The 25555-nt window shown below is 40.3% G+C and overlaps 1 protein-coding gene across 5 annotated transcripts in view; it reads right to left on the minus strand.

Annotated features, from left to right (window-relative positions):
- The window catches only part of TSPAN4 (tetraspanin 4), a 430627-nt gene that overhangs the window by 265955 nt on the left and 139117 nt on the right, over positions 1 to 25555 (minus strand). For 3 of the 5 annotated variants that reach the window (XM_027702902.1, XM_027702921.1, XM_027702894.1), the window contains one exon: positions 18349 to 18430. Coding sequence is in view for 3 of the 5 variants with exons in the window: in XM_027702894.1 (XP_027558695.1) it covers positions 18349 to 18430 (82 nt within the window). In the remaining 2 variants the exon portion in view is untranslated. Of the gene's footprint in view, positions 1 to 3029; positions 3138 to 18348; positions 18431 to 25555 lie in introns of all 5 variants that reach the window. The other 2 variants (XM_027702859.1, XM_027702866.1) reach the window with 1 other exon arrangement.

The following is a 25555-nucleotide window of genomic DNA, read 5'->3' on the forward strand; positions in this document are numbered from 1 at the left end:
AGATAGGAGGATGTTCCTGTCCTCACACCCATTGTGGAACTCCCCGCCCTGAGGGAAGTACTGGGCATTCCTGCCTGAAACGGAGGATATATATAATCTTGGAGTCTTGAGACTTTTTTAACTACTCGTGAGATCCAGAGGAGGACTGTGACCACCACTCTCGACCGCACTGCAATCATCACTCTCGACCAGACTGCAACAGCACTCTCACCAACAGGTTTTTGTCCCTCTCCTTTTACTTTGGACTCGAAAGGCCCAACAAACATCACTCTGTTCACGCCCCAGGGTGCTGGGTTATACATTTGGGTTTTGTGGGTTAAAACCAATTGCTTGTCTGTATAATCGTATTTATTGTATTATTTTATTAAATTGTTATTCTGACTTATAATCTCTCTTTTGAGTTGGGTTCATTTCCCCTGCTGGTTTACCTTTAAACCAGCACAAGTGCTTATACCCTGGCTGAGCAACTAGTATTAGCTATTCTCTGTAACAACTTCTTTGTTTCCCATTCCCCTAATCCTTACACAGAAACGCCCAACCACATCATCACTAACTGAAATTGCGCTAACCTGCAATCAAAACCCTCCCTTTATGTATAATGTGACACCACCACCTTGCCTGTCCTGCCTATTCTTTTTGAGCAAAGTGCTTCCTTGTTTGGTAGAGGCTATACAGACGGCTCAGATGTTCCCTGTTGATCCAGGAACAGAAAATCCTCGTTCGAAATCATGCAGGTATTGAGGAAATCATAGCATTAGATTTCAATTACATTTACTCATTTTGTGAGTGCCTTAATCTGCTTGCAAAATGAGATACCTGATGCAAAGCCCTTCCCTAACTGTGTGTCCCTGGAACAACAGTGTCTAGCACAGTAGTGAGCTATAGCTGTCTTTGTAATCTAGTGGATCAAAGGCTAAAAAGTTGACAGATTCTTACATAAACCCAAACACAGTGAGATATGCTTAATTCTAAAGATCACATAGTTTTTTTAGCACTCCAAATGCCCAAACTGTCTTTAGCAACTATGACAGGAAAGAAGGTACGGTTTGCAGAAGAAGCATCTGTTTACTCAGTCAACTCACTCACCTCCACTCTACTCACCAACACAGGTCATTCATTTCTTGCAGCTGCATCCCCAGATTTTAGTCCCTACACAACAGGAACAGCTCCTCAACATTGCACAGTATGAGCTACTAGGGAAAATCCATAACACCAGGAGCCAATACAGCTTTTAATCGCAAACCTTCCACCCAAGCCCATTCTCAGAGAAATGTGTAGAAACCCAAAAAACTAACCTTTTGGTTGTTGTTTAAATCTTTTTTTAGTTGTTGCAGTGACTCTACTACTAATCTGCACTGGCTATTCCATATCTTGTAAATGTCTACCAACCCTCACAGGAAATCAGAAAAAAAAAATGCACAACCACTTTTTAAACCACTGCACATAACCCTTTTTCAGGAATTCTCCCACGTATCACAAATCACTATCCCTTTCCCTCTTTCTCTCATTCTGTATTGTTAGTCCATTAACAACACAACAACTTTGTACCTCCTATATCTACATAAAGACTGCAATGAGCTGCCATACTCAAGAAGACGCACAAGATGCTAAATAGTACAGCAAATTAAAGCCCATTATCAATGTCTGATCCCAACATTGAATTTGCTAGGGTGCAATGCCTATCAGAAGAATGATCAAAGTGGCAGCAGACAGGATTGGAGTCTTACTTTTTATCTAGATCTACTTCATAAAGGGTCTTTCTTTTATATCCATATTTTAAGTTCTGTTTCACTTTTTCAGTGTCACCTGCACCCACAGTGATGCTGCATTTAAATTTCCAACTTGCAAGACAGGGCTTGAAAAACACCTTCCCCCGTAGTGAGTAGGAGGTTTTTTCCTGCTGAAAACAGAGGAATGTATCAAAACCAAAACATAATCTAAACTTTCACTGAACACTGCTTTTTTTTCCCCATGGATTTGTCACATTTGTTTTGACTTTTAAATTAAAATATAATCTTGTAAAATGTCATTTTTAAAGCATTACTGGAATTTGAAATCATAGAATGATAGAATCATTAAGGTTGGAAAAGACGTCCAAGACCATAGAGTCCAACTTTTGACCAAACACCACCCAGAGGGGACTCTTTGCAAGGAACTGTAGTGAAAGGACAAGGAGTAATGGATACAAATTGAAGAAGGGGAAATTAAGGTTAGATATTAGGAAGAAATTTTTTACTGTGAGGGTGTTAGACACTGGAACGGATTGTCCAGGGAAGCTGTGCATGCCCCATCCCTGGCAGTGTTCAAAGCCAGGTTGGATAAGGTCTTGAGCAACCTGGTCTAGTGGGAGGTGCCCTTGTCCAGTGCAGGCGGGGTTGGGACTTTAGGGTCCATTCCAACCCCCTTAACATTCCATGATTCTATGACTCTATGTCAACTAAACCACAGCACTAAGTGCCACGTCCAACCATTTCTTGAACGCTTCCAGGAACGGTGACTCCACCCCTTTTCCTGGGCAGCCCATGCCAATGCCTGACCACCCTTTCAGTGAAGAAATTCTTCCTGATGTCCCACCTGAACCTACCCTGGCACAGCTTCAGGCCATTTCCTCTTGTCCTGTCGCTAGTTGCTTGTGAGAAGAGGCTGATCCCCACCTTACTACAACCCCCTTTCAATACAGTTGTACATGTGGGGATATCACTGGGGACAAAATCCCTAGGGAGCATGTGCTTTCTTGTCCTCAGTGTAACTACGCAGAGGCAAATATGGCTTTTTGTAGGTAAACCTCTCATTTTGTCGTAGAAATTTGGTCTTCGAGGAATGTGATAGGCAGAATTAGCACACTTGCATGATTTTTTTTTGAGGCAGACTGTGACTGTTTACTCAGCTACAGCTCATGTTTTGACTTACCATACTGCTCACACCAAGGCCTGGCACACGCTGGGAGCAGCATCTTATTGGGCCAAAGCAAGAGCAACAGGTTTGATGGAGGCAGGAAGAGAAAAGGGTCATTCTGCAGGTGTTCTTACCTGCAGTGTGCTATCCCCTGCACTATCACCTCTTGTAACTCTGCAGAGTACCTGCCTGGCAGTTTCTTCAAAATCTTCTGACAGAAACACTACAGACCCAGTTCCAAGCTGAGAAGTATAAAAAGGGTCAGCTTAACCAAAAAGCTTTTGACTCAGATAGAACACAGCAGCAGGACTGCTGAGGCTTTAAAAGCAAAACAAACAAACAAAAAACCCACCTGATATCATGTTTGTAAACTTAACCACCATTTCTGCCTGGTTCAGCAACTTAATCAACCTTTCCAAGCTTGTGGGTTTTTAATTCTAATACTAAAAGCACTACCTGAAGACTAGAAGAGAGAATAGTACATCTCAATGCATTATATCTTTCTCCACACTCATCACTTTTTGTTTTCTCAAACTAAGCTGGAAATCCCCTCAAAAAGGATCAGCATTTGAACTGAAATATGCTACAAAATACAGAATGAAGTTTTCCCATGGAAAGAGGAATGTGATCAGTTAGAATTCATTACTCTACATCTTCAAGACATTTGTTTCAACATCTAGGTTGTAAGTCCTCCTTGTAGCAAAGTCACCTTTATGGATGCCATTACTTTACTTCAGGAGATAGAAACAACCTTGCCAAACAAAGGTTGCTCCTCTGCATCATTCAAATACATGTATCTGACTTTTGGGCTCCACTCCCAAGCCTCAGAGAATCTGGTGTTCACTTTGTTCAAAGTCAATGTCACGTGTCTGACGGTAAGTTGAGTCTCTCTTGTTTCCTGGGCAGGATTTCTCACTTGTTATCTTTCAGTACTGAAAAAGATTGTTCTCAAAACTGAACTTGTCAAGTCAACCAGTTCACTTCTGAACAATCTCTACAATGTGCTCCTTCCGAGTCAATGCATTTTCATTCATTCATTCATTTAGGGCACTTTGAGAATCAATGCAATGAAAGAAAACACTGGTAGCCCACTCCCACAGATGATGGTAACTCATATTGCAATAGAATTGTGTAAGCATTTAGTATACATACACACATGCATTTAAACACACATCTATGACTATATGCCCATAAGCACCCGTGGCTGTCATTACCACTTGCAGACCAGGTGTTACCAAATCTGAAATGAAATCAGAAAAGTAGATGAAGCATAACAAGGACCACTCAGTGAGTTAACTGCATGGCATTTCTGTTGCCAAGCGAAGGATTTACAGCAGCTTCTACACCATCCAGAATACTGAGTACAAGGGGATATGGGGCAAATGTAAGAGCTAGAATCTGCCAGTACTTTGTTATGCCTGATGGATTCTGTCACTATAGCCAAAAGCCTGCAGAGAAAGTTAAGTTAAAAAGCAAAATTAAAAGCAACTACACCCCACCTCAATACCTCTCCCACCATTATTCTCTCAGAAACATGAACTCCTAGAAAAGTATGACTTTTCCTTAACTCTAGTAAGAAGTCTTATATTTTCAAGATACTGATTTGGGGGGAGGGCAAAAAAAGTAAGTAAAAATCTGCCCTTCAATTCTTCCTAGAACTGACAGAGCATTCAATCTGATTTGATAGGCATTCAAGCCTACAAGCATGTTCCTAAAGCTAAGTACCTGGTTTTGTACTCTGTTAGGGAAGTGCAAGTTTAAACAACAGTTCAAGGTTAAGAAATTGCATACACAGCTTCACTGAAGTCAAGATCTGAAGCCACAGGGATTTAAAATTGTCTAGAGACGAAACACGATCTTAACTGAGCAGTTAGCTTGAGGACGGTACATGAGAGACTGACAAAACCTGTAGGAAGCTTTATTTACTCCTTCAGTGAGCTTAGCTATGCCCAAATGGCTCATCACATCAACAACTGTAGGTGGACAGGGATGAACAGGAGATGCACCCTGGAAGGAATCTAAACCCCACTCCAAGCAACAGGTAGGAATTAATACTATACACAGTACACATCAACTCTGCAGCTGTGTCCAAGGGGAAGAACTAATCAGCTAGAATGTGCTATCTGGAACTGTATTTCCTTTCATATTCAGGGCTTTCCCAAGAGGAAGCTAATATGGACAGGAGTCCAGGATTTGCAAGGAAACATAATGCAAAGCATCATTAACAATTAGCAAACATAGTTTTCTTGTTAGTAAATTAGTTAAAACAGCAGAATACTTCCTTTTCGTAGTCCCAATTTGAGAGTATTTCATATTGGGAAGGGTCTCAACTGGCTCAGCCATGTTCAAATTCAGGCTTCACCAGGCCTCCTGGAGACATTTATTGCAAAGCATCTTTGTACTTGCTGCATTCCTCACAGCACTAGGAGATGCTGGAGATCTTCTCACTTGGAAAGCAATCCTTCTAAATTGGAAAGAAGGCACAACACCTTCCCATCATGCTGTCATATTGGATTTTGAACTCTTTTTGACACTAGATTGTGTCAAAAAGCAAATAAAAATAAAAATGCAAATTGACAGCTTCTGCAAAGCTTGAGAACTTTCCTTGAACTTAATTAATCTGTTTTAGAAACTATCCTATAACACCATCTGACATGCAGCAAAGAACAGAGGTTTTCAAAAGGAAAATGGGTGCTTCCAAAGGTGGCCTTTGCTCCTCTTTCTTACCAGCACAAAAGACTATTAAGAAAAAGAAATAATACATCCAGGAACCATAAGGGGTATGAGGGACCACTGTACTCAAGGTTTCTAAGAAATGAACATTGTGTTTTCACAGTCTGATTTTCTGTAGGGATAAAGATACATATATACACACACATGCATAAATACAAATATATTATAAAGAGAGTATGCTGTCTTATACAGATTTTTGCACAATGTTTGCTTGACTGTAAATAAGGTTGTAAAGAATCTTGACTTTTTGCCAGATGTGATATTGAATTGGTTACAAAATTGGTTTCATCACAATTAGCTCTATCACAGACTTCACATAGAAAAGGAGACAGAATACTTGGACTTCTCTCTGTTCAGAATGACTGATCTTGATGGGTATGTTTTTCTGTATCCTTACACTACTAAATGTATTTTGGCTAGCGTGCATCTAGAGATGTGCCCCTAAAGATTTTAAAGGAGTGGTTCAGCAGAAAGTGGCAGCTTCATGGGCTGCTCTCTATGGATTATGCATTACCTTTGCTGATTTCTTTGTCCACATGCACTAGGTGAGATGAGACAATCTACACACTCCTATGCACGCTGTATCCCCTCTAACACACAGTGTAAGAGAGCTCTCCTAAGCCTAGAAACTTCCAGCAGTGAAAGTCTTCCCTTCTATGACCTTTTCTGTGTCATGGAATGAAGGCATGGTATAAAGATAGCCAAAAGCTGAGACTCCCTGGTAAAGAATCTGGCCAGCCTTTTCCCCCTCCTTCAGCTTTGCTGGCATAACACTTCATGTTGATCTTGGCAATAAATACTCCTAAAATTATAGAGCTTGCCCACTGTGATCAGGCGATAAACATTACTAGTTATGGGTTTGCCAAGAGAGGGGAGAGAAGGAGTGACCAACCAACATATGTCTGTGTCTGTGAGAACATTTCAATTTAAGTCCAAGGGCTTTCCAGATGTATACCAAGGGACGTGGCTAACATCTGTCATGACAATCTGTATTTTTCTCTCCCTTCACATCTGTAACAGAACTAGACAACAGCAAAATTACTCGTACTTAACAAGGCCTTGTTACTCAAAGCATTTTGCAACACTCTCTATACAGGTGGAAAGCTTCATAACATGCTTGCAGCCTATTTTCTATATTTAGGTTTGAATATTGCAACTTCTGCAGGAATACTACCAAAAAAAGAGGTCAGTAACTGTTAAGCAGAATTTCATTTGCTGTCATTTATCACATCAGACTGCTTTTCAAAAAGCAATATGAAATCAAGCTTGTTGAAATTCATCCATATGACAAATGCCTATTTCCTGTCTCTGCTTCAATTTTATAGTGACATGTCTGCCCTTATTAGATTTAGTACCTCCTGAAGTCAAAAGAAAAAAATACAAAATGGCAAAAAATATCTAAATCTGTGCCACAGACATGTCCAGAAATCGCAACTGAGGCCTGACTAAACTTCAAAAACCAGGATTACCCAAGCATCTTTCACTTGCACACTATCAAAATTTTAAAAAATAGTTATGTGATGCTCTCTCCAGTCCTTCGGAAAGTTTCTATGAAAATATAAAGCAATAGATAAGCACTAGATAAAATTTGGCAAAATTAACTAAAAAAAATCTATAGCTCAAGACACTAGAAGCATTATTCAGCTGATATGAAGGAATTGCATAGATTTAGCTCTAAACGAAATTTGAAACAGCTCTGTAATAACAGAAAGACATGTTGAGACTGAGCCCATAAACAGACCTTGCATCTTCCAAACCCATTACAAACAGATTCAGTGCGCTTTTAGAAAAGTTAGGCTTAAATTAATAGGAGTTCAGTACGTACTTGGACTATGAAAAGGATTTCCAGAATGTTAACTTTGTTTTATCATGCCCCTGGCACAAGATCACTAGTTTATGAATTCATGATACAGAGTATATGGCTCGCTCTTAGCCTACCTTTAGAGTCATCATACTGATAACTCTTAAGACCATTTTCAGATGAGAGCAGCTTTCATAATTATGGCAGTCAGCATGAAGAGCAGGGGGTGGTGGGTAAATTAAAGTTTAGCTACCAGTCATATCAGGAGCTGGTATAAAATTGCAGCACTCTATTAAGACTGTAGTTCCACATAATTACTTTTACTGACAGCACGTCTGATTTAAGAGGGATAACTCTCCCTCCCAGCTCTGATCTCCTCACAGCAGAATCCACTGCCACCTTACTTAAGCTGATTCAGTTACTCTCAATGCCATGCTCTAAATAAGAGCTGTGAAATCCCCGCTGCTAAAATAATGTAAACATAAATAAATGAAACTTTAATGAAGCTATGGTAACTTTCACCAGTTTCGAATCTGACTCTCTCTTGTTCATGAACTGTAACTATTTCTTGATGTCAGGAATGTGTTTATGTTTCTGTCATTTGTTTCTAAACAGTGACTGCAGGGAGACAGACATCTAAACACACCATCACATTCATCAGCTGCTCACTGGGTGCAAAGTGTTGGAGTTTTTTTGGTCAGTGCTATAGTCTAATGTATGTATCATATTCTCCCCTTAGCATAAATGAAAAGGACATGTTTGCAGGCAGATTCTTTTAACCATTTCCTACTCAGTCAAACAGTCCTGGAATAGGGAGACCTATTTTCTGTTGACCCCAGAAAAGGGAGCAATACCAAGCTCTCAGAGCTGACCTTAAGTCAAGACCTCCAGTGAGTGACTAAGTTCTCCAGTTTTCACCTGGTGTCAAAGCAACTCCTCTGAGAACTGGACATAGACACTTGGGCACAGCCAAGCCAGGTCAGCTCTTGGCCAAGTAAAAGATGCTGATTCACCAGAACTGCAGGCAACAAAATGAAAGCAAGCAGAACGACAGGAACATAATGAAGTTGTGGTCCAACACCAAAGAATATGAGGCTCTTCATGAGCTCCATGCAGAGGAAAGACTTTTTTTGATGAAGAAGAAACTGTGCACACCGTCCAAGGGAAGGGGCAGGAGCCATGTGCTTGAATAAGCTGAAGGTTATCCCTAGCTCTCGATTATTCAGCAGATACTTGCCTGTGGTACCTTTACCCATTTCTATTGGAAATAGCTGAGCTATCATACCAAATTTCTGTGAAGCTTCATCCAAACAATAATAAAACTGTAAGGTCTTTAGATAAGTGATATCTTAGATAAATGTTTACCGGAGATGAACAGCATTTTTTTTTTTCCAGTTTTAAATATTGCTACCATGCACAAAGTCTTGGCTGCAGCACAGTTGAGGCCTGCACCCTTTCTTTTTGGGAACCTTGGAGAGAGCTGTGGGAGCCGCTTTGGGGCTTTTCTTGGGCTGAGGCTCTACCATTTGGCCTCCAGCTGAGCTACAGCAGCAATCCTGGAGCAAGCTCTCGCATTCAGCAGTTCGTGCCTTTAGACAAGCACAAATAATTCCCAGGCCAGTGGGTGACTATGACAGATGGCAACCTCTGAGTGATGAAGGCCAAGTTCTCAGCTGAAGTGAACAGGGACTGCACGGCAGGGAAGCCAGTGGAGCAGGGAGCTCCGGTCTATCCAAAGTCATGGAGCAATTCCCGTGTATTAACAGCCACTCATTTTAATTTCATCAGGACCTTACAGCCTCTCCCTGCATTTTTTCCTCTCTTTCCACTCCTTTTACTTCGGTTTTTTTCTCCCTCAATATTCTTCCCTTGCTTTTTTCCAGTCTTTTCCATTAGACACGTCTCATCCCCTCATGTATCACTTCACGTGATGCACTGACGACCTCCTCTCATTTTCTGAGCCAAATATCCTTGTCTGACTTAAGAGATGTTTCCACATTTAAACTCTACTGTTATGAAAGAGATGGTGGCAAAGGGTGGGAGGTTTGTGGAGTCAGCACACAGATACACAGTGCAATGTTTCAATCTGTGATATGCTTTTTTAGATGAAGCATCGAGAAGATTGTTCTCTTCTGCTAGTTTAAATAAAATGAAAGGGCACAATTCTGAACCTGACTCATTACCGGGGACAGTCTCTGAGCTTCTTTAGGCAAGCAGTGAGGTACAAAAGCTGTATCAGCTGTAATCACTGTAGGTCCTTAGAAATTGCTTAGAAATCAAAGTAGCTACTGCAGAATAAATACTTCCAAGGAGTTTCAGGAGTTCAATTTCTACATAGACACTCTTACTCTAGAACAAACGTCCGCATAGGGGATTATACCTATATCATTAATTTAAAATAGTGTATCCTAGGAAAAGTCCAGGAATAGACAGATCTCAGGATTTGGGTGATCACACAGTGAAAACTTTCCAGTCAAATTCACTTTCCCTATAGCTTTGCTCATTTTGTTTCAACTCCATTTCAAGTCTTTACTGCCTACTGAGGTCCCTTCCAGTAAAACCTGTGGTCTTACAGAAGAAACCAGAGAAGGAAAAGTATCCACTGCATTGAGGAGAAGCAGGGACAGGTGTAAGAATAGGGCTATAAAGAGAATACAGCATTTCCCCCTCTAGTAATCAGCCATAACAATTTGTGGGTTGAAACCAGAGGGAGATCTCTCTTTACACCAGGCAAGGAGCTAATGAACAACGTTGGGACACAGTGCTACTGAACACCAAACAAGTAGAAGACAGTGTATGTATCACTGAAGGGGTATGCTCCAGGATAATATTATTTTAATGCCTCTTTTTTCCAAGTTGAACAGCCAACAACACTATGAGCCTGATAGAAGGAGACAGGTTTGAAGCCTGTTTCCGCTCTTTTTAAATAGATGAGAGTCTTTGAACTGAAAGGACTGTGAATCAGGACATTAGTGTGGCTCCTACCCCTCACCGTAAGACTACACTCAACAGCCAAGAAGTAAAAACAGAGGTTCTGCCTCTTTACTACCTTGCTTCCTCTTCTCTGTGCCTGGTGAAGTTCTGATCAAACTGAGGGGGAAAAACCTTACCTGCTGTTGTAACAGAAGGAAAACATCATATCTCATGCTTATAAAACCCTTTTACTCTGAACACCACTGAGAAGTTCAAACTGCCAATAACTGCCATTTTGTTTTAAGGAAGATGGGCTTCATAGTGAAAAAAGAAAAAATTAGTTACACTGCCAACCACCTTGCATGACTTGTTTCCACCAGAGTGTGCTTTATGCATACTTCTCTGTTCATAGCACAGCTTTTTTTTTCCTGTTTCCTGAACTCCAGGAAAGACTTCCCACCATTACAATCTCATCAAGTTATATTGGCAGAGCTCCAGCCAGCAAATACATGACAGTCCAAAGCAGCCTCTCTCAGGCCCTTTGCGTGTCCATATGTAAAGAGTTAAGCAGAAAAAAAATAACAACGATAACACTGATCAAGCTGCACAATTCACTGTAGAAGCTGCAGAAGATGTGTAAAAAGCAGAGGATAGAGATTTTTTTTCTGAAACGAATGTTCTGTGTACTGCAATCCCACTAAACTGTCTTTGGTAACACATGCCATATCTGAAATGCTGGCATTTTCCAAATGTATTATACCCAATGGCGTCACCTTTAAAACCTTTTTTCTCAGGGGTCCCCAAGGAGTTTAAAGACCAGCTTGTATCTACATTAAAAGAGCAAAGCCCAAAGTCCTTCTTCTACTACTCTCTACACTGTATCTTTGCAGCTAAATATTTCCAAAAGAGCCCTTTACTCAAGTTTTCAGGGGAGCTCTGGTGTACCACTTCAGCAGCTGAAGAGGGGAAGAGCTGTTATAAATGGGCTTGGAGCTCTGCTGCTCTTGAGATGACATCAAAGGTCAGACTTTTTCAGTACCAAATGGACATGCAGCATCCTAAGCATCCTAAGCTCAGGAAACAGAGCCACATATTTAAGAAATCAGGAACTGAGTTGGTAATTTTTGCCTCATTCTCCTAAAGCCATAAAACACACTCTAAATCAGAAAGTGAATAATCAGTACCATCTCTGACCACATGAAGTTGTTCCTATTTTCAGTCTCTTTATCCACTCAGAGCCAATCTTGTCACCGTTGCTTTCAGAAGCCTGATTTTATCTTTTTATCACTGCTGCTACAAGACAGCTTGACTGCAATGAACATGTCTGTAATGAAATCAGTTGACCCAGAAAAGAAGTGCTAACACCAGTCTAGATTAAAAAACAAATACAAGCAAACGTTCTCTCTGACTGCAGGCAGTCCATGCTGAAATGCTGGAGCAATACAGGCACTGCAAAAGGAGACTGGAATAAAGGTCCCTTGGTTGTGTGCTTATGCCGGGTTCCTGAGCTTTCCTAAATTTTCCACAGCTTAAGCATGTGAGCGACCTACTTAAGATAATGTAATTAAAATAAGCAAGAGTGCAATTATCTTTGCTTCAGAAAGGTCTAAAGTTTTCTGGTTTTTTTTCTCAAAAAGCAAAAGCTTTCTTAGACGTTGTATATTATTAAGATAAAGAAATCTATTTCTGCAGGCCTGAGTTTTAAACTCCTTTTAAAAATGTGGATATTCATTTACTCTCACAAAACTTGCTTAATAATATATGCCTGCTCTACTTACTTGTTTCATTTAGTTTACATTTTTCTCTAATATGAGGAAAGCTCCTTCACGAAAGGACAGATTTTTTGGGTGTCAAGCTGAGGATCTACCAGACTCATAAAAAAAATGTAGCAGGATATGCCTTCATCCAGGCTTCTATTAATCAGATGCTTTTCATCTTCTTTGACTCAAAATGTAAAATAGGGTGCTCACACACAGAAAACTGCAAATCCATCTCAACTGGTTTTCTCTGCTTCTTACCTGACTCTGAGCTTTCTCTTAGCCGCTCAATAAATCCCTCCTACTGATAGTGCCTCCCAAAGATCATAATCAAATCAAATATTTATCCTGTGTTCCCAAATGGAGAGTGTGTGTGCATGCATGAAGGTGGAATCAGGAAATCATGAAGTAGGGAGGACTGTACACCAGAATATCAATACAAAAACACTCAAAGCCATTAAATTTAAGAGCTTTCAGCTGATGTCAAGCATGTCTGAACTGGCTGAGGAAGAAACAAGTTCAGTCTAAAAGACGAATGGTTCTTATTCCTGTAGGTAAAAGGACTTTTTGTTAACATACTATAGTTCCCATTATAGTTCACACTACCAACAGTACACATTCACCAGTGACACCAGTATTTTAAACTACATCTGCCCTACTGTTCACAGCAAAGTCTGCTCTGGGAGCAGGAACCCAACTTCACTCCAGCACACTCCCTCCCGGCAGTGCTTGTTCACCCTGACTGCAGCTACTGGGATCTCGGCAGTGCCAAAGGAAGACAAAGCTCCAGCACAATTTCCCATTTGAGAGGTATGGTGTGCAGGGCTCGAAACTGCTTTGTATGATTGAGGAATAAGCAACTTACCCCAGAGGGTGTGGGATTCTATTTGCAGTCAAATCTAAATCTCCTGAGCACCATTTTTCCCAACCATGAGCCCAGAATTCTCCTTTACTGCAAAGCTGACACTCCACTCTGTGAGTTCATATTTCATAGTAAAAAAGTAACGAAAGGAGCTCCTGTATTTCCTGGTTAACATTTCAGCCTTCTCAAGGGTAATAAAACAAGATCTCCCTACAACAACAGATAAGTCAGACAAATAAAATGTCAAACTACTTTATAAATAAGCTAGTCAAGATAATAGGATGAATCTCTTGAGTAGCCATTAATAGCATTTGGCAAAGATGCTTCCAGAGGACATATGATACCTAATATAAAAGGATGTGCTATTTTTGTATCTCTCCTTTAAAATTAATTTTGTGCTGACAGAAAGATACCTGGTTAACATCTAAAACCTTCCCCACATCCTTAGGAGGAATTATACCACTGACAGTTCTATGAGCAAACCAAAGCAGAGCATGGTCAGACAGAGGGAGCTGAGACTCAAGGCCAGGGATACTCAGTCCAGTTCTCCGCCAGCCAAGTGACAATGGGGGCAAACCTCTTTCTCTGTTACATATCTGCAATGTGAGGTTAATCACACTTCATGAAACACTGAGACGTATCAGTGCAAAGCTTGCGGCAAGAGCTCTGTGGTTTTATTTCCACTAAATTTCCTAGCTGAACCCATAACATAAAGGGAATAAAAACTCCCCATCAACCGAATAACCAGCTAAGTTGCGAGTAAGACAGCAATACAGGATACAGACCTATTTATTTGCTTGCACTGCTTCCTGCAAAACAAAGACAGTAAGAGCCCATATTACCAATTACTCAACATCACAAAACAAGAATATATCAGCTAGACTTAACTTTTCCTATTGTGCTTTCTGAACGACTTGCCATTATCACTGTAATACAGCAGGAAAAATACTGCACTCCTAAGCCTCTATTTTTTGATTAACCAGGTGCTCTGGGAATTTCTGTCTATCCCCATTCATAATTAAAAGTTGTTTTCCCATTTTCAACGTGACTTGCTGGCAATTAAATCTCTTTGGAAAGAAAAAACTTTTTTTGTTCCATAGAAATTATTTACTTATTTTTAAAAATAAAGTAGACCTGATAGGTTAAAAAGTTAATTTTGATCCCTCCTTCAATTAGATTTTATTAATGAAGTTTCCTCACCTTCCAGTGACTCTCACAAAAGTTGGAGAAATTCACCATCTCTCATAAGGCAAGAAGGAACTTTGGAGAAGCTTGAAGTTTGATAATGAAAGTTCTTGCAGCAAGTCTTTAATAGCACCAGTTATCCTCAGGGTACCGAGCCCTCTGAGGTGGAAGACAGAGATGAGGAGCAGACTGGAGCCCTTATAATCCAGGAGGAAATGGTCAGCAACCTGCTACACTACTTAGACATACACAACATAGGGACCCCAATGGGACACTGAGGGAGCTTCTGGAAGTGCTCACCAAGCCGCTTTCAATCGTTTGCCAGCAGTCCTGGCTAACCTCGGAGATCCCAGTTGACTGGAGGTTAGCCAGTGTAATGTCCATCCTACAGGAAGGGTCAGAAGGAGCATCTGAGGAACTACAGGTCTATCAGCCTGAGCTTGGTGGCAGGGAATATTATAGAACAGATCATCTTGACTGCAACCACACAGTACATACAGGGCAAACAGGGGATCAGGCCCAGCCAGTGTTGTTTTAGGAAAGGCACGTACTGCTTGACCAACCTGATCTCCTTCTATGACAAAGTGACCCACTTAGTGCATGAGGGAAAGACTCTGGATGCTGTCTACCTAGACTTTATTAATGCCTTTGACACCATTTTCCACAGCATTCTCCTGGAGAAACTGGCTGCTCATGGCTTGGATGTGTGCACTGTTCACTGGCTAAAAACCTGGATGGATGGCTGGGCCCAGAGACTGGTGGTGAATGGTAGGTAACAAGTGATAGGATGAGAGGAAATGGCCTCAAGTTGCACCAGGGGATGTTTAGATTGGATATTAGGAAAAATTTCTTCACTTACAGGGTGGTCAGGCATTGGAACAGGCTGCCCAGGAAAGTGGTGAAATCACCATCCCAGGAAGTCTCAAAAAATGCATGGATGTGGCACCCCAAGTGACAAGGTTTAGCAGTGAACATGGTGGTGCCGAATTAATGGTTGGACTCGACGATCATAGAGGTCTTCTCCAACCTTAAGAATTTCATGATTCTAAATCCTGAGGGATGTACTAAGCAAAGCCCCAGCTTATGGGCTGAGGAAGGCATTTTAGAGGACTGCCTGGCACAATGCAGTTCTCTGCTTGGTTGAGGTGCACACAGACAAGCAGAGAGAAGCTCTTGGTTTGCAAATCTTTCCCTCGGGCTCAGATTCCTGGTCCTCTGCTTTGATAGTTTGATCTAAAAATCAGAGTTTCACCTTCGTGACCTTCATTGCCATTTACAGTTGGAAAAGGTCTTCTCAAAGTGAGATTTTTCACTTCTTATTGATTATGGCTGTCAAAGGAGCCTCTAGGTTTCCTCCACCCTGTCAGCCCCAAGGTGTTTAGTATGGCAAACCAGTCTCCCTGTCAGCAGTGAGGCCAGAAGCAGGAAGAGCTAAAGAAAAACAAACACTGGTGGGAAAAGCAAAGCATTATTCCCCTCCACAACAATTCCACTCCTAACATCAGGCATGCGGGCAGAAACTCTTTTCATGGCACAAAGATCCTTTTAAATCCCTCAGCGTCTACAACCTGACAGCTTCTCGTCTAGACTCCCTGTGTGTAAGTACTGCACTGACACAGGCAGACCCTTCCCTCTTTCTGTTAGTGAAAGAAGACAACAGTATGCCATTTTTCCACCAGTTCATCTCCACATCTGTAGATGATTTTGGTTATGTAGATGATTTTGGTTAAATCTCACCTCCCAGAGATGCTGCACTTGAGATGATAATTCATACTGCCTGATTTCAAAGGTGAAATACTACTTGGGAAACCCACACTTCTTTTGTATTAAGTACAAACAATTACTATATGCATAATCAAACATATTCCATGTCAACCCAAACAGATGCCCCCAGCAACTCATTCACCACGTTTCTCTAGAAGCCCTTATACCACAGAAAAAAAAAGGTTTGCCTTTAGTCTATAAAGACCACTTTAAAGACTCAATATTAAAAATTTCTGCAGAGAAACAGATTTTGTTTGGGTTTTTTTTCCTGCACACTTCATACAGAAGTGCTGTGCACAATGCTGTAAGGATGAGGGAGTAAACATGGCCCTAAGAGCTGTATCCTTCAAATTATACAGTCATGCTGTGTGAATATTTACAGTAACAAAGAAAACAAAGAGGCCTCCAACTCTTCTTTGAACCTTGCCTATCGGAAGCTCTGCTGAATTAAATATACAGTTACACAAAACCAACAAAATCATTACTAACAATGCAGAAAATTGGGTCAGTCCACCTGCTGAAATTCTGTATTTGATAAATCTCCTTGGCCTAAACCTGTAATTCAGTTTGAGAATTGAAAGCAAAGTTGTTTAAGTTTTGACACAGTATTTCAGTAAATAAAAAAAACCCATCTAGTCCAGTTAAAGATTCTATTAGTTGGTAAATTATGGCCACGCTACCAATAACTACACTTCCTGTTCCATTTAACTGTAAAACCTACATGGACAGAATAGCCCTTCTAAAGGACAGATATTTTAGTTTTCACAGACAACAAAAAGGGTAAAAAAGAAACAAAAAGAATTCTTTTCTAGTATAAATCATGGAGCTCCGGTTGATTCAATTTGATTGACACAGGGTAATGTTAACTATATAGAACAGATCTTAATTCCAGTTGTAACTACCATGGAAGTCACATAATACACATTAAAGCAAAGAAAATACATTTTCCCACCAAAAAAAAAAAAAAAGAGAAAAACCAAAACCAACAACAAAACCAAAGCCAAAACCAATAACAAACAAACAAAAATCCCCCAAACAACCCAAGACCTAGGAGCAGAAGGGTCACTGAAAATCAAGGAACATAAAAATTCCTGATTCACTTTTTAGAGTGTGAGATTAACCAAGTGAGAAGTCAATATGCATTAACATCAGATACCCAACTGCAATTGCACTTCACACCATGGACCTTGGGCAAATCCTCAGTTTGGATGTGCTGCAAAAGTCCACAGACCTACACAGACTTCAATAATCACCTGCAATTCCCAGTGAAAAGGGACACCATGCAATGGTGACTGCTTTTCTGAGTGTCTCCAGCAACTTGTCAGCAGTAAGTACTTGCTATTTACTTTCACCTGTATTTTCTTTTTAACTGAGAACTAGAAATTGCTTTTCTTTCCAGATTTCTGGCAAAGTCTGACTTTCAGGTAGAGGTTGGGACTGGCCATTATGTCAATTGTAACTGTTTAAAGGAAACTAAAATAGGACGTACTTAAGGTAAATAAAATAAAGGGGGAAGACTGACCTGAAAGCTTCACTGCTTCAGATACATCAACTTAGAAGTTATTACAGTGTTTTATTTGTAGCTTTAATCTTCCAGAAGATTCAAAAATATTTTTCCCTACAAGGCTCTAGAAAGGACTGAACATAAATTCCAGTGCATCATCTTCTTCCTTTCTGCCCACTACAGGGGCTGTACTCTGTGAGATTATCCCAAATATATCTCAGTATCTCAGTTATTTGTTGTTGGGTGATCAACTGTATAGGTACAGCAACCGTGCCAGGTGCTGCAGTATCTCTATTTCAATCTGTTTATCTGTCCTTCCCACAACATGTTCTTCAACACCTTCACTGTTTTTGCAGCATGACTGGAAGGACTGGGCTGGTTTTTTCTCCTATTCAAAATACACAGGCTGTGCAAAAAAGATGTAAGTTTGGGGGAAGGAATGAAGATTTCATGCATGACTTCGGTAGACAGGATCTTATTTAATTATTTTTTCTTAAACAGTGAAATCTCATAATATAGCAGCCTTCATCATAAATAGAAAAAAACTGATCTGACTTGGAAAGAATACAGCTGTGCTCAGTATTCACATAAACAATACCCGCATCACTTAAAGTTAGTTTGCCAGTAACACTAACACAATAAGGAGGATCTTGGGATAATAATTCAATTCCCATTTCAGTCCCCTCACCCAAAGGGCTCAGAACAATGTCTCTCCAGGCCACCCCACTTGGAGGGAAACAAGGACACACAATCCACATCACCAGTAAGCAACATCCCTGTTACCAGCCTAACCCATTATATTAATTGTAATAGCTTCTGTAGATTGTCATTTCTACTCTTTAAAACGCCATTCACTGAGGCCTAAAGTTGAAATGCAATTACCCACTCGGAATGTTATTTTAGATCAATAAATTGATCACAACTATTCACGTACCTGATTCAGGAATGGGAGCTCAGAGCACCTGATGTGATCCCAGTTGACAAGGTGGCCTTTCCACAACCCGTAAACTGGCGACCTGCAAAACAAGAGGTGTGTGTCAGCACCTATGTGTCTTCTACAAAATATAAGGAAAACAGCTCTCTCTAACTGTGCGTTTGGAAAGGACAAAAGAGACACCACCACCACCACCCCCCAGTTAACTACTCTAAAATCTCTGGATTGAAACCTAATAGAGAAAAACCTGGCAAGGTATAAGAGTTTTCATCAGCGTGACTACAAAGGGATGGTGCATGAAACCCATAGCTTGGCTCATGAAGTCATCAGAATGACAACACCCACCAATGGCAGCAGGAGCAGAGCAAGGGGGAGACATCATGTTCTCAGGCTAGTGGGACCATCAGTGGAATTTTAAACTCCTTTCTCCTGGGCACTTCTGAACATCCCACACAGCATGTTTCCATTTAGGTCCATGTTCGAGCACTTCATTAGAACAGGGTAGCACTATCAGCTTCTTTGCATAATCTGAATCCCATTAAACACTGGATCAGATATGAGCACTTCAAGGACTTGAGATTCAAAAAAGACACAGACATAAATCCTACACATCCAGAATATATAATGTATAAATCCAAAGAAGGGAAAAGGGGAAAGGGGAAGAGAAGTTGTTTAAAAAACAGAAAATACAAGAAACCAAAAAGAAAAATTAAAAATCAGCTTCCTAAAAATCAAAACGTTTTCATAAAACAGAGAGTATTAGAATCTGTTTCTTACATAGTATTTTGGCTTTTTAGAAAGTTGTACTTTTGATCTTTTTTTGTATAACCAAAAAAAATGATTTTTTATTTATATTTTTAAAAGAAAGCTGAGCTCTCCCCAAAATCTCATGCATACAGAAATTAAAGGAGTTTTAACGAACTAAAAATAATTGAAAAAAAATCGATATAACAGCAAAAGGTGTCATTAGTGGGACCACACTGTACAAAAGAATGAGATGACTGCACATAGTGCTGGAGGAGACAAGATGGCTGGAAAATTAAACCTCTGTTCCGGGTCAGGTCATTACCCACATGATGCTCTGCATTAAAACTTAAATTCACAGAATCTCAAACTGGATGAGGTTGGAAGGCATCCCTGAAGGACACAAGATTCAACCACCCCGTTCAAGCAAGGGCACTTAGAGCCCGTTGTCTAGGATCGTGTCAGACAGCTTTTAAAGATCTCCAAGGATAGAGACTGCATAACCTCTCTGGACAACATGTGCCAGCACTCAGTCACCCTCACAGCAAAACTTTCCTGATGTTCAGACAGAACTTCCTCTGTTTCAGTTTGTGCCTCCGTCCTGTCACTGGGCACCACTGGGAATAGCCTGACTCCAAACTTCTTTGCACCCTTCCTTCAGCTATGTATATGTACTGAAAAGATCCCCCCTGAGCCTTCTCCCCTCGAGGTTAAACAGTCCCAGCTCTCTCCTCTCAGCTCTTCTTCACAAAAGAGATGCTCCAGTCCATTAATCATCTTTGTGGCACTTCATTTCCATCATGATAAGATTCACATACAAATGCACACTGCTTCTAAACTGCACGTGAAGTTTTCTCAAAGCCCACAGGACTCTTGGCAAGTGCAGATGTTAGATCCCATTCTAATGCAAAGCACCTGGGAATCAACACTAACAGCTTGCTAATAGCTGTTTTACTAAAAACTTGGCTTGTTGACGCTTCCCTTGCTCCAGGAGCCCAGAGAACTTGAGAAAAACGATTTATCAAGTGCTATGGCTCTACTCCCGCTTCTCGCCCCCCCATCACCTCAATTATGAACTGGCTGAAAGGCTTTGAAGGGAAAGCTTTTGAGCAAAGAATGTTATAAAGCAAAAAAGCAAGAGTTTTTATGCCAATGCAATGACTGGCATAGTTATTAAGGCAGGATTAGCACACTTGGAGTGACAGAAACCATCAGGAATGGACAATTAAGAGTTCAGACTAATCCTCAAAGACAAGATGCCTAAAGACCTAACAGCCTGACTGAAACCAGTGAGATCAGAGAGCGATTTAACTCTTTCAAAAGGCCTACAAGGCCTTTGATGCTTATTTTCCCACTAGGCTTTCCTTGCCTTCGGTTCAAAGCCATCCAAAAGGGTGAACTTCAAACACCTGTTTTAAGTGAAGAGGATGACACTGGAGGATGTCTTTTATTCAGCCAGACAGACTCCACAGGAACAAACACAGATGTTCAGCACTCCTGTCTTCTACTTCATGAGTAAAAAAAAAAATCTGCATGGTCTAATTACTGAATACATGAAATAGATTAATTAGATTAGACAGATAGAAGAAGTAAGGCCATTGCTTTTCATTTAAGCACACTCTCAGTTCAGGAGAAGTACCGAGAAGGAAAAAAAAAATCTATTGCATAAATTAAACAATTCAAGTACAGCATTAGAAGATCTTTCAAGTAAGAAGTAATCTTATATGGGAAAGGAGACTATGAACTACTGATTGCATTGTCGTGTCCTTACTCACTTTTGAACACTTCTACTTAGAACAGCATTACTGCATCAGGCATGGAGCCTTAGGTGCCATGCAAGGTGCTGCTTTCCCTCATCATCTCTGCAATCCAAATTGCATCCATACTACAGAAACAGGAAGATTATTCACAACTGGAAAATTGCATCCAAACTCCATTTCCCAGCAGCTTTTAAGAGAGGACTTAATAGAAATAAGGCATGAATGGAGATCATCTAGGGAGAATTCCATGTATTAAAAAGGACCTCATTGGGACAAATGTGTCTTTATTTTCATTTCCAGCTTATTAGAATGAACAGAATCCCACATTTGTTCCAGTTTCAAAGGGCAAAAGCAGCAAAACCAACGAAATTTGAGTAAACTTAAACTTGTAGGAATTCTTTCTACAATGTTTCTGCTTTGTTTCCAATCCAAGGAAGTGCTTGTAAGTCTTATGTATCACTTGATCTAGCTTGATTTATAATCTTAGAGAATTTGCTTGACCTAGTGATTTCTCAGAGATCACTACAACTTAAATCCCTTTGCTGTAAATCTGTTTCCACTTTAGCACAGAGATCTACATATGAAGATACAACTGACCAGGCACATAGCCCAGAAATAAATTCTGAACTTTTGCCTGAAGAGAGGAGCAGCTCTACTGCTCACCTAATGAAACATATCTATAGGCAACATTACTAAAATCTAAAATTTAATAAATAATTAAATTAAAATAAACAAAATTAACAAAATCTAAATCCTTAGTAAAATCTAAAATAGAATTCTTCCCTTTTCATTGTGTTCAATCTTTTTGTTTTATGAACTTATTTTTTCATGTCTGCCAGAAAACTAGACTATTAAGGAATGTCAGCATCCATTTTGTTGAAAATTACTAAAACCATACTGGTCCCATCAAAATATTGACCACAAAGTTCTTCTTTACACTTTTGCATTTAACTTTCAAAGGATAAAAAAAGTCAAGATTGCTTTGTTGTCATAATCTGGAAGCTCTGCTAGCCCATGACTGCAGCTGTTGATTGTTCACTGAGGTTAACGCACTTTATTGCAGATAACAAGCTCAAAGCCTACACAACTTCAGACTTACTTGACATCAATCCCACTGAGACTTTTCAAGCTCCTGCTACACAAGTTCCCTTCCACAAAATCTTAAGCTTCTGAGCTTATGATTATGTATTCAGCCTAACTAGTCCCAGTTAAAGCAAAAGAGATGTAAGGTCAAAAAAATGTTTCTGTTCCCTTCCTTTGCTTGGTATTTGTTTAAATTCTGCCTGTTCTAGAAGGAGGAAAGCGCTGAAAATGTTTTGATAAATTAATTAGAAGTTTTTATTCAATAGTACTCCATTCAATACTTTCTTTAATACTATAAAATAGCATCCCAGGAACATACCTAGCTGATTTTTTGTATGAATGTTTCAATAGCATTCTTAAAAATGCATACCCAGTGCTGACACTGAAACACATCCGATCATCTTAGAATCATAAATAATTTCTTTAAAAGCCTGGCACACGGCAAAATTCCTTGCTCTTCAGCAGCAACTCCAATTGATGAAGGGAGCTCAGTTTGCAGGGGAAAGAAAAACGTATGCAAACCAGAAATCTGAAGGGCAGTGGCAGTACAGCCAAGGTTAAACAGATCAGATTAAATGAATGGTATTTCCATCATGCCCTAAAGGCAACTAATGGGGCATTCTGTATCTTGGGAGAGAAGACATCTCTAGCTCAAGACCTGGTACCCAAGGTTCAGCCTTGGCCAAAATTCAGGATTAAGAGCAGGTCTGAGGACAGCCAGGCAACTGAAAGAAGTGGAGATCACTCCAAACGTGGGTTAGAAAATATCTGAACACCAGCAATGTAAGCCACAGCCCTTGCCCTTGCAGCTGGGGAGAAGCTCTAACTGGCCTAACTTATGCAGGTAGCTCCCACCTGAGTGTGTCTTTAGGCAATAAGGATTATGTACCACCACCCTCAGTCTCTCACATACACAAACATTTCTAACACAACAGCCAGACAGTCATTACCTCACCTCCCCTGATGTGTGAGACTCCTTACCAAGACAAGGCTTATCAGAAAACATTTTTTTTTTTAAATACTGGCACACTGAAGGTTCTATTTTTTACCAGTATTCAAAATCGGTACATTTTCTGGTCCTTTGTGAAACATTTCCTTTCAGCATTATTAATTGGATTGCTTTCATTTCAAGGGGGGAATGATTGACAAAACCCTTCTACCATCAATAAACAATCACTAATTGTGACATTTCTGTGGGAAAAGTGACTATCAAAAAAGTCATTTTGGTATGAGAACTTGACGGCTCATTGACAACACACCCCAGTACCCCCGCCGTGTTCATGGAGCCTGAATGGTGCTGTCTGCTGCCTGAAGACAGCATCATCTACAATGCCTACTACTAAAAGACAGCTTAAAGCCTGAGGTATCAAAAGTCAGTTGAATCTGGAATCCCTCAAGGTATGGCATCCTGTAGCTCATTTTCGTCTTCTCTATATATCCTCTTTTCACTATTTGCAGAGATCCTCAGGGATCACATTTCTCTGCTCTGCATTTCCTGAAGCACCAGAGCAGAAAGAGTAATGGACTGAATTTTCTCTCTTTCTTTCCCTTGACAGAAATACCTCTACTGCTGATGGGCTACATGGTTGCTGCAGTCCGCTATTTGATAAGAATAGGCAAGAATGATGAGCTTCACAGCCTCCCAAATCCAACACAGCCATCTAAATATGTTTATCCCTTGCACTGCATATTAGCTTGGCACAGAAATGATCTGTGTCTATGCTGTATACAGACTGTTGACAAGTAAATAAGATTAGAGCTGAGACTGGGAAAACTCTTTATACAAATAATAAATTCCAGCAGCTCAAACAGAGATCAGTAGTACCATGGAGAACAGGAGAGTACTGACTGAGAAGTGACCCAGCTCCACCCTCAAGCAACTCATGTAGTTGAGGTATTCCAGAGAATAAATCCATATTTGAATCTTTTCAAATTTCCTCATCAGATATAAATTAGTAACAAGTATGCCTAGACTGTCCAGAGGCCAGCACAATCCTGAGGAAAACAAAACCTTACATCCGTCTCATGAAGGTCGCAGGACCAGATACATAAATGAGACTGCAAGGAAGTGAAGATATTTATCCCGTCCTTAGAGACCCAGCAGACTTCAGAAAAATGACAGGGCCCTTTTGCAATACATTTAAACTTCAACATCTGAAATCAGAAAGATTATAAAATGTCAAGACAATTCAATCTTTTGCTTTTGGTTACAAAGAGCAAGCCATTTATCTAAAGAACACTTGAAGGGTTTTGATCTCATCTGATACTTAGAAGACACTTAAAATAACAGGACAAGGCAGGTAAATCCTGTACTCCCATACATGACTTCAGACCTCGGAGAGCAAGTACAGATATACAGGTGAGACTAGGAGGAAATTACTGTAGGATCATACTCGCCCTGTTCTCCATCTTCCATCGACGACTGAACTATTGTGGTTTATCCTTAACAGCAGCACTGGCAAAAATAAAATTACCAGGAATTCACTGATTGTCAGTCCCACAATACTCAGCACTGCTACTGGTAACAGGAGTTTTCAGGGAATTTCTCAGATACAAGGCACTGAAATGAAAGAGTTGTGATGCTTTATGCTTGCACCTGGGGATATCTTTCTGTCTGCCTCTGCTCAGCAAGACTGTTGATCAAGACTTTATCCCCTCCCAGCTTTGCCTGCTTTGGTTGGGCTTTCTTTGCTCTGGGATTAGACAGAAGCATTTAAAACACAGAAAATTTCAACCCATGGTTGAATGCACATTTTTCACTGCTATTATAGTACCATGCCAGAGATGAACACATTCTTTGCCGTGATAAAAGACTCAACACTCACAAACATTGAGGTAAATTCAAATAAAGGAGTAAAAAAAGTTTTGTCATTCACCTGTCTTTCATAAAGTTTTTCCAGTTTCAGGCTGGAATTCCTAGGTGGAAAAAAAAAAAGGGGTGGGGAGGAATCCCTGCCAATAGCAACCAAAGCCCTGGCAAGAGACATATTCATCTCAGGAATAATCAGTTTTCTATAGAGCTGCAATGAAGATCAAGCCCTTGGGCCTTTCCTGGTTTGCACAAACTTGTGCCTGGCCCTCTGCTCTTCTGACCTGAACTGCAGCACCCCAGCCTGCTCTTGGACCTGCCTCATCTCCAAGCACTGGATCACTGCATTTTTGGCCATAGAGATTGCTGTGGAGCTTTGGGCAATGACACAACCTTGTCAGTACATTCAAGTTTTCTAAGTCTTAAAAGTTCCTTGAGGGGGAAAAAAAAAAAAAATCATACTCCCCCTCCCAGATCTAACTATAACCTGCCATGCAACCTCACAGAAGTACAAAAAGCTTTCTGCAATATTGCAGAAATACTGCAAGGTGATCCCTTTTTATTTGAGTTTTTCTGTAGCAATATTTCCCAATTCTTTCTTCTTTGCCACAAAGCAAATCATTGAAAATTCTGCCACAAATCTACAGCAGTTAAATTGCCCACTTACCTTTATCCATAATCTAAGTTGCATTAATTATGTTTAGCTTAATGGAAGCAATTATTTAATTAGTACCAACTGCTCTTCACCTACATACTCATGTAGAAACATTCTGGGTTACACACAGGCCAATTACCTGCTGAATTGCACAGC

Source organism: Neopelma chrysocephalum, unplaced genomic scaffold (genome assembly GCF_003984885.1).
Source record: "Neopelma chrysocephalum unplaced genomic scaffold, ASM398488v2 Primary Assembly neopelma1_24, whole genome shotgun sequence".
Classification (NCBI taxonomy): domain Eukaryota; kingdom Metazoa; phylum Chordata; class Aves; order Passeriformes; family Pipridae; genus Neopelma; species Neopelma chrysocephalum.